We start from the raw sequence: 15,196 nt of genomic DNA, 5'->3' as shown, positions 1-15,196 counted from the left end.
AGAAAATGCACAGTTGAGATCTCAGTATACCAAGATACTCTTAAGTAGAGCTCAGATGTGATATGAGAAATCTGCATATATTAAACCTTCTTGGTAACCCCCATGGTTACAAGCAGCAGCCTCTCAGCCCCTGGTGGTGTTGGAGACCCAGGCTTGTTTTACCTATTTTCTTCACTGCAAGGGGTGCAACCCGGCTGCCAGGCTGCTTTCTGAGTCATTCTTGCAGGAAGCTACCAGCACTGCTGACTTTCTGTCCAGCCCTCTTTTTCCCTTTCTACCCTTGAAAGCCTGGGCTTTCCCTTAGGGAAGGCTTTACCCCATAGCTCCTTCTTGTAAATTCTGGGGTTTCTCTCTCTGACTTCTGCTCCACAGTGACACATGTTGAGGGAGATTGCTGGCAGCCAGTGTGGACACAGACCCTATACTTAAATATGGGCAGGTCATCCACAACTGCCCTTCAGGGATCCAAGGGACTGGAGATGACCAGTACCCATTTCCCCAGATGCTCCTCAGGCAGATGTAGAGAGCTCACTGCCATCTCGATGGCGCTACGTTTCTCTCCATGGTTCTCTCGATGCTCAAGCATATGGTTGTGGTGCCACCTTCCATCCCAGTCCCACGCGTCCTCCTGGCCTGCTCCACTCTGCCCCCTTTAATCACACATGGACCTCAGTGCTCCAGTGCATCTTCATTTTGGGGATATCCTTCCACCTCAGGGTCCTTCACTCTTTCATTTGCACATACCCCAGTCCTGTCCACCTTGGCTTGCCCTGTTCACTCCCACCCCAGGTGCTACCCCTCTCTCCACAGACCCTGCCTTCTGGTTCATATTGAGCTTAACGATTCTGCCATGGAGCTGAGAGTGGAGGTGGTACCAAGTATTTTTTGTGTTGACTTTAAACCACAGAATGGTAAAACTTAACAACCAAGGAAGCCAGAGGTCATGCCATTCACCACCCTGCACTCCCATAGGGGTATGAGGCCTGGAGGTATATAATGGGCCTAGTCACAAGGACCAGATTAGTTAACAGCAAAGCCAAGACAGGCCCCACTGTCCTTAAGTTCATGCCTTCTTCTCCCCATTGTCCTGATCACAACACCCATGGACTCTCCTTCCTCTATTTACCCCTAGGACAAGGCACTAAGCAGGAGCCACTGCAGGCCCTAAAGTCTCCATCTAGGCTCCATCTAGCCCATTACGTCTAATGGGAATGGCAGAGGGGAGAGGAGCGAAGAAGTGTTGGAAAGATGGTGGTTTTTTTATTTGGTCTTAGCCAAGACTTTAAATATTTCAATGAGGGCCCTTCCTGGTGGCGCAGCGGGTTAAAGCACTGCACTGAGAAGCTAAAAAGCCATTTCCGCATGAATTCGATTCCCGCCTGCCCCAGAGGTGACCACATGGTGTGGCAGACCTCTCCTGACCCGCCCGCTGCTCCCCTCAGCAGTGTACTTCGTCGATCTGCCTGTTCTGCTCCCCACTCTGTCTCTGGTGAAGCCTCTCACCGCCCCTGAGCCTCTGGCCTGTACCCCAGTTCTGTATGTATAAATAAATAAATCTTTAAAAAAAAAATATTTCAATGAAAGTAGAAAATTCCACTTCTACAGCTTCATGTCTCTTAAATGTTCCTCTGACCAACTCCCCAGAAATCATTCCTTTGGTGAAAGCTTCCACCTGGCCTGTTGAGGTGGGGAAGGAGCAGTGACTATCTTATCTTTGGTTCCACTTGGTTCCTGACCTTTCAGGATGCAACATGGTCCCAAAATCTGAGAGGCAGCTTGGGAGATGGTTGGAGAGGACCAGGAGAACTTCTCCAACTGGCCTTCTCCACCCCACCCCAACTCTGTGCTTAGAGGGAAAATGGGGTTGGAAGAGGACTAGGCCAACATTGGGACAATGATTGTATCCCTGAGGGCATTAATAAGAAGAGGTTTTTTAGCCCAGTGTTATGGGCAAGAAGCCACTGTCCTCATCGCACACCAGTCTGCTTCTTCTCCACACCAGTCTGCTTCTTCTCTTCCTTTCAATTCTGCCTCTCTTCTCTGATTTTCTCCTCCCTCTGCTTTATTTTGCTGATAAATCAGTATCAGTTTCTCACCTATCTTTTCCAATGACTTTACATATTCAAATGTTTTTCTTCCATCTCCATCATTCATCTTTCCCATTTTCCTCTTTCAATCTCTCTCTTTAACAGTTCTGGTCCTATCTCATCACAAAACAAAGCCTTGCTTCCCACACCCATTCACACCACTCCTCCCCCTCTTTGTCTTGCTGTCTCCTCTTCTCTGCCTCTCTAGAATTCTCACCCCCATGTATTATACCATCTCTGTCCATTTACCAGAGCCGACCTAGCTCTTGATACACTCCCTGAAGTCAGCCCCACTTCTGCCTCCACAATGCTGCACAAGCAGTGTCACTTACCTAGGACTTCTAGCCAAAGGAGGCAGGAACATAAGCAGCTCAGGTGCACCCAGGGGACACTCCCCCTGTGGAAAACCCACATGGCTCCAGAAAGTCCCTCAGTCTCCTTTAGAGAAGCTCCTTAGCACAGAAGCAGGGCTTGAGGAGCAGAGGTGAACCTGTCTCCACCAGCTGCTGGCCTGAAACAGGTGTATTTCCCTGAGGGGCCAGAGTAGCAGGAGAGGACAAAAGAGGGCAGGGCCTCATGCCAATCATCCTTTCTCCGTATTTTCTTTCCTCAGTTTCCGCCCCCTTCCCCCACCAGAAAAAAAAAAAAAAGCCAACGCTATTACACCCATTGCCCTGCATTCAGTTAGCTAGAGCCAAGTCAGAAAGGTTAAGAGAAGGTTGTGGGGAAATAGAAATCAGGATGCACTGGAAATGTATGGGCCACCCTCTTGCCTGGGGACGTGGGCCCTCTCCTTCCTGCGCAAGGGCTGTCCCCAGCTGCAGTGGGAGGTAACTGGGTCATTTCAGAAGAAACAACAGGGGAGAATGGAGAATAAAGAGACCAAGGGGATGAATCTGTAATTATATGAATAAAGGAAAAGACTGAGAATTGAGGAGAGCCTAAAAAACATGGGGAGAGGCTGAGGGTAGAACTCAGAAATACTATATGGCTTTGGAAAGGGCTAAGGACATGTGCTCAGTGCCAGACCAGAGCCAACCTTCACCAGATGGCAGATTTCTTCTTTCCAGGAAAGGGAGAAAAGAACCAGGGTCCAGAGGACCCAAGGCATTCTGGGAAAGTAGCGGAGTATCCTGGGGTGGGTTGTGGAGTGAGGGTAGAAGTAACTATGACGCTAGGATAAAGTAGGGGCAGTCCCTGGAAATATGGGGCCTAGGTCACCTTATCTGGACTTCTTAGGACTCACAAGTATAACCAAGGAGGGAGAGGAACACCAGTCTGGGTTTCTAGGTGGGGTTCTGCAATCGAGAGAGGGTCATTGTTATAGCTCTACGAAGGAAAACAACAGAGATCTTTCCCCACCCTTTACCGCAGCATAATCCCTGCTTCTGGTTCTTCAAGATTTGATTCTCTGAGTGTGGGGTCTGGTGTGATTGGTTCCAAAAGTGGTTGCTCAGGCTCCCAGACTCCAAACAGCCCAGGATGAGGAATCAGTATTCTACATTCCCTGCTTAAGCATGCTTGGCCCACAGAAAAGGAGTTGGCTGACATTGTGGTGCCATCTCAGGGGACCATGAAGGCCCCACCACTTTACTGGCTATTTACCTTCTGAAAGCTAAGAGTCCAATTATAATAACTGAAACCCAAGGCTGGATCTTCCAGCAATAATGCCAATATTACAGAGAAGCAGCACACCCCAACTCCATCGTCCCTCCACCACTGTATGAATGACTTGATCCCAATCTTCTGTGGGTGTGAGAAAGTCATGAAGGTTCAGATGGCTCTTAGACAAATAGCACCTGGTCAGGAGAAACTGAAGAGAATTCACATAGCTCCCAAGGCCCAATTTGGCCTTCTGGGTCATTTTTCTATGTCAGGTCTTTTCATGAGTTCTACCTATCGAACTGTGTTTGTTCAGTGACTCACTGGCCTACAATTTCCTACATAGAGAGGAGAAAAAAAGCATCTGGGTTAGGTGAAACTAACAGTCGGACATCTTCTTGACCTAACAAATAACTACCACTTTCCAATGCCAGGAGGCCAGAGGCAGAGTGTGATCAAGAGGCTGCAGTTGTGGCCAAGACTCCACTGGGTATCAAGATACCTGAAGCTGAATCTCAACTCTGCCACCCAAAGCAAGTCATGGCCTTTGTGAGCCTTGTTTCCCTCATCCATAAAGTGGGAGTAACATGTCAAAGAAAAACCAGAGCTGGACAGTAGTGGAAAAAACAGATTTTATTCAGGACTTTTACATTCAAAGGCTCAATTCTGAATATAGTGTGGGAAACAGAGCCCAAGAGGGTGTCAGGGAGTAGAAAACTACTAGAGGAAACATCAGGAATAAAGCAAATTTTGGTTAAATCCACTTGCCAGTATTTTTTGCAGAAGATAGGCCAAGCCAGCCAGATGTCACTTGGGGGACAGTGTAAGATGAGGAACCTGAGACTGAGGACCATCAGCTCTGGAGATGGGCCCTCTTAAAAAATCCATACCATGTAAAACCATTACATGGAAATGCATAATGGACCTAAAATAAGATTCAGGAGCGGACCTGAAGTTTGATCAAACAAAGGATCTTTGTCAAATAACACCTACCCAAAAAGTGGTGAGACACATGTGCATGCATCCACAAGAAGTGCTTCATAGATGTTAAGACACCTGTAAAAAGCATTGGCTCCTCATTTCATCCTGACATCCTGCCCTGAAACAGAAACAAGTGAGGAAACCAGGTGGCAGGAGTCTGGAAAAGAAGGTCCAGGCCCGTCTGCGTACCAAGGCTTTCCAGTGGCCCCTCTATATGTTATGGCATCAGTAGGTGCAAATCTAATTTATCGTTTGCCTGCCCACCTCCAGTTTTCCTTTTGTTCTTCCCTTTGAGCCTGGCTCCTTCTCCACTTGCCCACTCTCCAGGGTTAGCATGTTTCTAGGTCTCTGTGTTAAACGCCTCTTTAGCAGGGGCTCAGGGTACCTCTGTTTTCCTTCCTTCTCCCCTTCCAAGGAATCTTCTGGTGGTAGAAAAGGGCAATCAAGGGGGAGGAAACAGTAGATTCACGAAGTTGTCTTGTGGAGATGGCCTTAGGGCCACAGAATACCTGGTGTAGACAGAGGCAGGAATCTGAAGCCAAGTTCAAGTTGATAGTCCACTGCAACAGGGAACTCAGTCTTCACTTGGGATATACATTGGAGCAAGTTTTACACTGTGAACTTTTTTTTTTTTTATTTATTTGTGCATACAGAACTGGGGTACAGACCAGAGGCTCAGGGGCAGTGAGAAGATTCACCAGAGACAGAGTGGGGAGCAGAACAGGCTGACTGACGAAGTACACTGCTGAGGGGAGCAGTGGGCAGGTCAGGAGAGGTCTGCTGCGCCATGTGGTCAACTCCGGGGCAGGAGGGAATCGAACTCATGCGGACGTGGCTTTAGCTTCTCAATGCTGTGCTTTAACCCGCTGCGCCACCAGGGAGGGCCAACACTATGAACTTTTTACACAGAAGGAAGTCTTGGCTTGAACAGACTCAGCCTGATTCTGGATAGCAAAGCCAAGATTGTAAACGCTACCCAAAGTGAGAGGCCTTATTTTTTTTGGTGGGCTTCCCAAAATTTATTTATTTATTTTGATACATACAAGAACCGGGGTAGAGGAGCAGGAAGGTGAGAGGATTCACCAGAGATAAAGTAGGGAGCAGAACAGGCAGATGTACTGAAATGCACTGCTGAGGGGAGCAGCAGGTGAGACAGGAGAGGTAGGCTGTGCCATGTGGGTCACCTCTGGGACCAGGGATTGGACTTGTGCTGCAGTGGCTATGGATAGCTTCATGGTGCTGTGCTTTAACCTGTTGCTCCACCAGGGAGAACCACCCTCCCTCCCACATACACACCAGGAGTCCTTTATAATTTATGCTCTAATAGATCCTCATGAGGCTAATAAAATTATTCTGGTCACTTAAACTGAAATGGAAATATGCAGAGTGCAATGGAGATAGGAAACCAGACATTTATTACGTCTGACTTAATAAGTCCTGAATAAAAGCCATGTAAGGAGAGCAGCAGACCCTGCGTGTGTTCCCCTAACCCTGGGAGGTGCATATCACTCCCCCTATCTCATGTGAGAGTGAGGCTCACTGAGACGCACAGATACTGCAGTCATCACTGAGTCATGGTTCAGGTTGGGTGATGGAGTGAAACTGAACACTTATTCCCCTGATCACATGGAAGTTCACAAAGCTGGAATTTGAACTTGGTTGTAAAACCTGGACTTTACAAGGAAGTTCAGAAACGGTTCCAAAGCATACGGGCACTAACGTGGACTGAGTGCTTGCTAGATGCGAAACTACGTCATTTCCCCCATCCGGGTACGGAGATGTGCCATTAAGACAGAATAACTACTACTCACTGATCAAGAAAGATAACCTCACGCCCTTTGCAGCAACATGGATGTTACTGGAAGGGACTGTGCTAAGCAAAATAAGCCAGAAGGAGAGAGACAAATCCCAGAGGGTCCGACTTAAATATGGAATGCAGAGAAACCAGACAAAAGATCAAACACAAGCCTTCAAGTTGACCATAGAGCTGAGGCATCAGGGAGGGGAGGAGGGGGAGGGACAGGGGTGCAAATGAGGAAGAAGGGAGAGCACAATGGACTCTAGAGGAGGGAAGGTTCTCTGCGGATGGGTTCTCTCAGGGGAGTCATCCTTCAGTGCCAAAAAAATTAACAAGGAGGTTAGAAAGTGGTGCTTCATTTAAAAAAAAAGAAAGAAAGATAAAGCACTGGATTAAAGATAAGCTACTTTTCTTTTTTTTAATTTTTAGTTCACATCCTTCTTCATTTTGTGCCTTTTCCCATCTCGGTCGTAACCCCCGTGAGCTTCCACCACCAGATCCCAGTCCCCTCTCTACCCCTGTAAAATGTCTCAGTTGTTCCTTGTTTTTCATCGTTTCTTTATTACAATTGCTTCCCTCGCCCCGTCCCTTACGCTCCTGCTATGAGTAAAACCATCTGGTATTTTTCTTTTTCTTTCTGAAAAATAAGCTAGAAGGAGAGTGTGACTTGACAATCTCCAGGGGTTACATCCTTCAGAGTGTACCTCAGCTCTCAAGCTTTTCTTGGGGGTCACCACCAGAGCAAACCGGTAGTGTAGCACAGCTATTTATTTCCACCAGCAATCTGTACCCCAGGGCCCCCTGTTGGGCCAGCAGGGACATTGTCAGCTCTGCCAGCTCCTGTTGGCTATTGGTGCCTCCTCTCCCTGCCTTTCACAGGCATTTCTCTCCAAATAAATCTTTTGACTTCACACCATTTGAGCATTTGCTTCTAGAAGGACCCAGGCTGAGACGCCCACTTAAAAAAAGAAGACCACGGCTCTCCCTGGTGGCACAGTGGGTTAAAGCTCCTCACTATGAAGCTCTCTGAAGCCACTGCAGTGCAAATTGGATCCCCGGCCAGGGAGCTGACCCACATGGCAGGGCAGACTGCTCCTGACCCCCCGCCCCTGTTGGGCCCCTCAGCAGTGTGTTTTAGTGCATCTGCCTGTTCTGCTCCCCACTCTGTCTCTGGTGAGTCCTCTCACCCCCCACACCTCTGGCCTGTATCCTAGTTCTGTAAGCATAAATAAATAAATCTTTTTTTTTTTAAAGATTTATTTATTTGTGCTGCTGGGTACAGGCCAGAGGCTCGGGGCAGTGAGAGGCTTCACCAGAGACAGAGTGGGGAAGCAGAACAGGCAGATAGACGAAGTACACTGCTGAGGGGAGCAGCGGGCGGGTCAGGAGAGGTCTGCCACGGCATGTGGTCTCCTCCGGGGCAGGCGGGAATCAAACTCATGCGGAAGTGGCTTTAGCTTCTTAGTGCTGTGCTTTAACCCAATGTGCCACTAGGGAGGGCCCATAAATAAATAAATCCTTAAAAAAAACAAAACAAAAAAAAACCAGAAGACCACTTTACAAGTACAGGCCCTGGTCCGAGGTGGGAGCCTGCTTCCTCTCCACTACAGCCAGCCCAACAGTTCAGCCAGGAGTGCACATTCCCTGAAAAGCTTGTGAGCTGCTGGTAAGGACCAGATTCTCACTGCAAAAGGAAAAAGACCAAAGTGTTCCACACCAGAGGTCCCAGCAGCGCGTGCTGAGGAGGACACTGCAAAGGAGGAAGTGAGGTCATGGAGGGGAAGCCCCCTCCTGGCCTTGGCTCCAGGCCCTGGTGAAAGCAGGGGCCCTGGCATTTGGGTCACACAAAGGCCCCTGTCACTCTCCCAGGATTAGGTTTCCTGGCCCCTTTCTCTAAAAGTGCAGCGTATTTTCACACCAATTAGCTCATTTGCCTTCTCATTTTACCTTTGAGGCAGATGGGGACATAACGCCTATTTGGGCAATGTCTTCTGGGCGTGGGGTCCCCTGAAGGAGGGGCCATCCTGGGTGTACAGGCAGCAGTACTGACTGAGGCCCAGGAATGTAAATGCAGGCATTCACTCAACACTAAAGAGAAGGAAACCAAGGCCAGGTTGGTAACTACTAAATCAAAACCCAGGCCCACATTCCCAGATTTGCTATATGTCCTGTTGCTAAGCTTCTCTTTTTAAACACAGAAAAGAAAACAAAAATGTCTACATAAACTTTGAATTACAAGAGACCATCGCGATCAAGCTGTCGATACTCCTCCTTCTATCAAGGAAGGGTGCAGGGATTGCCGGCCACGGACCCAACGCTCCAGTGCTACTTCTGCTTTGCTGCTTTCCTGGCCTCATTAAGTTTGTCTTTGATCTTCCTAGCACCCCACTCAGGACCATCGATCCTAGCCGAAACCCCTCTGTCTGCGGGGTTTCGTGGACTAAGTAAATGAGGGAGACTGGAGATCACTGGCCCCTCCGGCAGGGCCGCTGGCAGAGGTCTCCACCCAGGATTCTAAAAAAGAGCCCAATCCAGGCCCAAAGTGACCTTTTTTTTTTTTTTTAAAGATTTATTTATTTATGCATATAGAGCTGGGGTGCAGGGGCGGTGAGAGGACTCACCCGAGACAGAGTGGGGAGCAGAACAGGCAGATTGACAAAGTACACTGCTGAGGGTGCAGGAGAGGTCTGCTGGCCAAGTGGGTCACTTCCGGGGCGGGGATTGAACTCACACTGAAGCCGCTGCGGCTAGCTTGCAATGCTGCTCTCGAACCCGTTGCGCCACCAGGGAGGGCCTCCAAAGTGGCCTTTTAAAATAAAGTTGTTGTTTTATTGCCAATATGGAACATAATACCTCTCATTGTAGTAGACTTGGAAAATACTTCCAAGTAGAGAGAAGAGAAACATCCTGGATGTTTCCCCACATGAGAAAAATATCTTTTAATTCATCGACAGATTTCTACCATCTTCCCACAAGTAGTTCATATATGTAGCTGTAATCTATCATATCATCCTTTCAATTCTTCTTTAACCCTATAGATTTTTTTAAAATTTAAATATTTCTTCCTGTTATTACAAATGCTTCAGTCCCACATTTTTAAAGATTACATCATATTCCACTGAGCTGATGCCACCATAGCTTACTTAATTATGTTCTGTTGCTTATAGTTTCCCCTGTTACAAAAAACATGGAGATGAGAATCTTTGTGCATAAATCTCCTCTGGTATTTACATTCACTTCCTTAAGACAAATCAAGCCTGATGTGTTTTTCTTGACGACTCTGATCTACCTTCTCCTATAGCAGGAAGTTAATGAACAAGAAATAGCTGAGTCTACAGGGTGTGAAATATATTCTTGGCTGCTTGGGATCTAGTAAATCTCTAATGCTGACAGTCTAATGGTAGAGGAAAAAACCAAAAGTAGGAAGAGATAATTACTCAGGCAAGCTAAAAATGATGGGTGGGTTACAGACTCAGCAGGTGCTTCCTACCACACTGGGTGGGCTTAAAACAACAGAAACTTGTTATTATTGCCACCTTTTCAGAATGAAATCAGGAAGCATGGTTCCTCACTACCTGTAACATGTCCATCTTTAAGAGAATAGTCCTGAAACCCACAGGCAAGGGCTGGGACGGACAGAAGCCCTCAATCCAGGCGTTGGAAGGACCATGCTTCCTCCAGAGGTCCTGAGGAGCATCCTTCCTTACCTCTTCTACATCTGGAAGTTGCTGGAAGTCCTTGGTGTTCCTTGACTTTCAGCTACTTCACTCAATCTGCCTTGGATGTCACAAGGCGATCTCCCTGCATGTGTCTGTGTCTGTGCTCTCTACTTATAAGAGTTCTGGTCCTGGGGTATGTAGGGCCCATCTTAATCTAGTCTAATCACATCTGCAGATTCAATATCCAAATATGTTCACATTCTGAGGTTCCAGATGACATGAACTGGGAGCATTTATCCAACCCAGTACAATCCCCTTGAAGAAAGTTGGGTTAGGTGGGTTAGGGGAAACATATGGGTCGTTACAATAGATGACAACCTCTGCAGGGAAGACCCACTTCCCACTTAGTTGGCCTAGAAATCCCCAAACAACTGCCCTCATCACCAGTGAATCACATCCAGGTTGGATGACCAAGAGAATCACTAGGATGAGTCCCAGCTCCCAGCCCTGCCTCATTATGTCCATGCTGAGACTACCCTCTACTGCTCAGGGCTGCAGAGCAGTGCTGCAGGGAAAACAGGGCTTAGCTGGGACTAACCACACCTACCCCCACCCCTCCCTGGGGATTCAGGGCTACTCTCTTTTAAAGATGGACATGCTACAGGGCCCTCCCTGGTGGCACAACAAGTTAAAAGCACAGCGCTGCGAAGCTAGCCTCAGCTGCTTCAGCCACAAGTTCTATCCCGGCCCCAGAGGTGACCCACATTGCTCAGCTGACCTCTCCTGTCTCACCCACTGCTCCCCTCAGCAGTGCACTTTGTTGTTTGCCTGTTCTGCACCCTCTCTGTCTTGGGTGAATCCTCTCACTGCCCCTGCACCTCTGGCCTGTACCCCAGTTTTTTATGAATAAATAAATAAATAAATAAAGATGAACATGCTACGTCAGGACATCATACTTCCTGATTTCATTCTGAACTCAAGAAGAGAATAGGGTGGGCATAGGGAGTGGAACAGGACAGTATGTTCTAAAATATTCAATATTTAAATATAAACTAACTCCACCCTGTCCTTGGGCATTCCACAACAGGGCATGTCGCTCCCTCCCCAACACCCACCGCTCTCCAATTGTGGGGCAGAATTAGACTTACACTTCTCTTTCACCTACACAATTCTAGCCTCTCTTTTTTTTGGTAAAAATGACTTCTCACCTTGCCTACCCCCTTGACATTACTTCTTCAGGTGTTCATGGAATGTTCTCTCTCCCCAGCCCTCAGTACCCACAGCCCTGGAGCTCTGAGGGGCAGACGCAGCTGGAGGAAGAGGCAAGGGGAAGAGGAGCGATGAGCCTGTGCCCCATGGTTGCAGGACGAGGTTGACTTTCATGGGAATCAGTGTCCGGAGCCCAGAGTGCTCGCACTGTGAGCTACCAGGTCCAGAATAAGCTGCCCTGGCCCTAGTCCTGGGCCACCAGCTGGTTCTTTGTGGAGAAGGTGGGTGTGGACCCAAGAGGGCAGGGTGGGGACTCCCAGCAAACAGCAAGGGCTTTGGAGTCACAGCCAGCAAGCTGCTCCCTCGCTGAAGCCTCGCCTCCCCCTCTCCAAGGGGAATGGCTACAATAATGCCCATTAGCCTAGCACATAGGAGCTAAACACGTCTCTGCATGGCAGCCTCTCGCCAGAGAAGGGGGCTGGAGAGGCAAAAGTCATCTGGATGGCGTGTCTAAGGCTGGGTGTCTAAGATTGTTCCAGCTGAAGGAAGTGATGGTGTTGCAGTGTGATTCCTGCTGAGTGACTAGCCCTGGGAGGGGATAGGCTGGGGGTGGCAGCCAGCCCACTCCAGCGCCCCGGACACTGACCTCTCTGCCAGGGCTCTGTCAGCCAGAGGAGGGGCAGCTTCACTAGTGGGTGAGTGGGGGTTAATCACATGTAGATCAGCACATTCATGCAATGATTCTGCAAGTCAGTAATTCTTCAAGGACTGTGGGTTAGAGGTGGGGAGTGAGGAGCATGTTTGAAAGAATTAGGTTTTGCGACAGAAACAATAATATTGAATAACCCTACTAAAGAGCATGACCTGTAAGGGCAAATAAGATATGGGTACTGAGTGATATGTTTGACTTAAGGCTTTTGATTTTTATTTATTCTGACAGGAGTCTGACTTTGGAGCCAGGAAAGCCGTGCAACTTACTGTATGTCGGGAGCTCAGATATGGGCTCCAGAGTCTCACTATCACAATGAAATGCCTTATATAGTAAAATGTTGTGACATGTGACACAACAGTATATATTACATATGATTACTATATTTAGTCTAATTTACGGGTGAGAGAGACTAGCTTTTTAAAAATGCATTCAAAAGATTTCCAGACTTGTCTGGGGAGCCCATGACTGTCTGATCCCCTTTACCATACCTAGGCAGCTAAACCCTCAACCCCTGGCCTCTCTGAAACCATGAGGTTGTAAAAGGGTGGTTCCCAGGAAAAGAAGTTCCAGGTTCCCTGCCCCATTCAGAAGAGGGGTGGAGCTGAGCAGAGAAGAGAAGGAATCTGAAGAAGCAAGCAGGATGGAGAGCCAGAAGGAGGCCTAAGGAAGCCACATGCAGCAGAGAACATGTGATGAAGAAACCGTGCTTCATGCTGTTTAACCTGTGCTGGTTAAAACAGATGTGGGTGAGAGACCTGTGGGGAGGTTGACTATGGCAGCTTTTATCTTAATGTTGATTTTGCTCTTTTCCTCCCAGACTTGTCTGATCCTTTTCTATGGGTCCCAGCTAGAAGGTGCTTTAGGCTTGTCATGGGCTTTCAGGCCTTGCTTTGGGCCAATCCCTTTTGGGTTGACTTTTACCTACAAGGGGTAAAAGTACCCAAAGTTACTCATCCCTTCAGGTGTTTGATTTAGAAATTATATTCTTTGTCTTCTGTATTGTATACTCTTGTATTAAAGTTCCTTTCCATTAAAGCTCTTATGTCTTGTCTTGATGCGGTGGATGGCAGAACATATTTAGAGCAGGCAGGTTTAGGGGTTCAGTGGTGCCTCTCTCCGTGCCCTGTACCAAGGTCATCACCTTCTCTGCCCCACGATAGACCTGTACCTGCAAAGCTCTGAATTTGGGTGGACCTTGCCTGTGGGGCAGGCCCAGCCCACCCCCACCCATTGCCATCAGATTAAGGCTCACACGCTTTGCTGAAAGTACTAAGAATATGAAATCCAAACTCTGGCTTTTTAGTTCCTGGTGCATTCCTTCTCTCCAGTAATGAGAAGCAAACCCAAAACTCATTTGGGTTTTTATCTATATCTGTGTCTGTGTTTCTGTATAAATGACCAATGTATTTAAAAAACAATGATTTCTAGCCCTCCCCGGTAGCTCATAAAGCACCACATTATGAAGCTATCACAGCCACTATAGCACCAGTTCAATCCCTGGCCAGGGCAGTGTCCCACATGGTGCGGCAGACCTCTCCTGACCCACCCGCTGCTCCCCTCAGCAGTGTACTTCGTGGATCTGTCTGTTCTGCTCCCCACTCTGTCTTTGGTGAAGCCTCTCACCTTCCACCACTCTGACCTATACCCCAGTTCTGTATGAATAAATAAATAAATCTTTAAAAAAAAAAAAGACTTCTCCCACCCTCTCAACTCCTAAAGTATAGTCACTCAACAAGAGAAGAAACGACACATTTGGAAGAGAGAGGTCTGAAATCCTTAGCCTCAGACCCGTGTGAGGGGATGTGGATTTAGGCTTGTGTGAAAGAAGTGAATGAAGTAGAGCTGGTGATTCTCCATGAATATGGAGCTTGAGGAAGAGAGCCCAGCAGCTGTGTGGTTCTGTCCACGCAGCCCTCTGAGCCAGACTCGGGCAGAATGGGGGCTGTGCCAGAGTCCCGGCGACACCGGGTAACAGTGACTCCCCGAGGCAGGCCTGGCGTGCAGCCCTGAGGAAGGAGCGGTAGGGCAGTAAATAGCGAGCAACTGAGCCCTTTCCTCAGGGTGATCGCAGCTTCCTGCCTCCGACCTGCGACCTGAGTGGCACCATGAGACAGCAGCTGACTCATGAGAATTCCCTCAAAGGTGTGTGCGGTCCTGCGGAATCTGGTTGAATCCAGAATGCCTACCAGGAGAGACGGGCATCCAGAAAGGAAGGAAGAAAATGGGCAGAGAAGTGCCTGAGGGACAAACCCAGCCATCAGGGCTGGCTCTGTGAGGAGCAACATCTTGCATTGCTGAGGGCTGTGTCTGGGAGGAGTTTGAGTTCATGGAGGGGAGTGAGAGCCGGAAGGTGAGTGGGAACGGATGGAGGTAGGAATGCAAGGGAGTCATGTCAAGACGAGACCCAAGAGGGGACAGGTAGAAGGGGCTGGTGCAGCAATTGACACAGCCATGAAATCAAGATCCTGGGGCACCAAAGCCAGGATGCCTGCGCCCAGGTGAGGACAAGGACATGGAGATGGAGGTGAAGCTCACTGGGGAATCTCAGGGCCTCTCAGATTCTATTCAAAGCCAACAAACCTGGGCTCACAAGGAGGGGGCCCCTCCCAAAGAGAAGCTGTCTATATCAGGGCAGTCTCTCCACCAGCACTGTTCTGCTCCCCACTCTGCCTCTGGTGAAGCCTCTCACCGTCCCTGTACCTCTGGCCTGTACCCCAGTTCTGTGTGCATAAATAAGTAAATCTTTAAAAAAAAATCACACTCTAAAATAAAAAATCAAAATAAATGAAATTACCCAGGATGGATTAGTATTTCAAAATGGATAGTCATCTGCTTTTGAGATTATAAATTGGTACTTTTCTAGAAGATAATTTACTAACACATCTTAAGATCCTACTTCTACTCTTCAATATTCACTTCTAGGAACTTACCTGAAGGAAGCCACAGGTCAGATATAAAAAAATATACACATATCAAAAGCTAGAAGCCACTTGAATTTTTTAAAGTTCTTGTGAGTATTTGTGTAACAGAATATAGCACATTCATTAAAAATTATTCTGTATCGGGCCCTCCCTGGTGGCGCAGCGGGTTAAAGCACTGCACTAAGAAGCTAAAGCCACTTCTGCATGAGTTCGATCCCCACATGGTG

The 15,196-nt window shown here is 48.0% G+C and overlaps 1 protein-coding gene across 1 annotated transcript in view; it reads right to left on the bottom strand.

Annotated features, from left to right (window-relative positions):
- Window positions 1–1,753, bottom strand: part of MUC4 (mucin 4, cell surface associated) — a 42,898-nt gene extending 41,145 nt beyond the window's left edge. Inside the window, 1 exon segment of the mRNA XM_012730424.1 lies at window positions 1,737–1,753. Coding sequence (XP_012585878.1) covers window positions 1,737–1,753 — 17 coding nt within the window.
- Between the last annotated feature and the right edge of the window lie 13,443 nt (window positions 1,754–15,196).

This window comes from Condylura cristata, unplaced genomic scaffold, assembly GCF_000260355.1.
Source record: "Condylura cristata isolate star-nosed mole 26May11 unplaced genomic scaffold, ConCri1.0 scaffold00003, whole genome shotgun sequence".
Taxonomy (NCBI): Eukaryota; Metazoa; Chordata; class Mammalia; order Eulipotyphla; family Talpidae; genus Condylura; species Condylura cristata.
The sequence above is the reverse complement of the archived record's forward strand: the minus strand, read 5'-3'. Positions and strand labels throughout refer to the sequence as shown.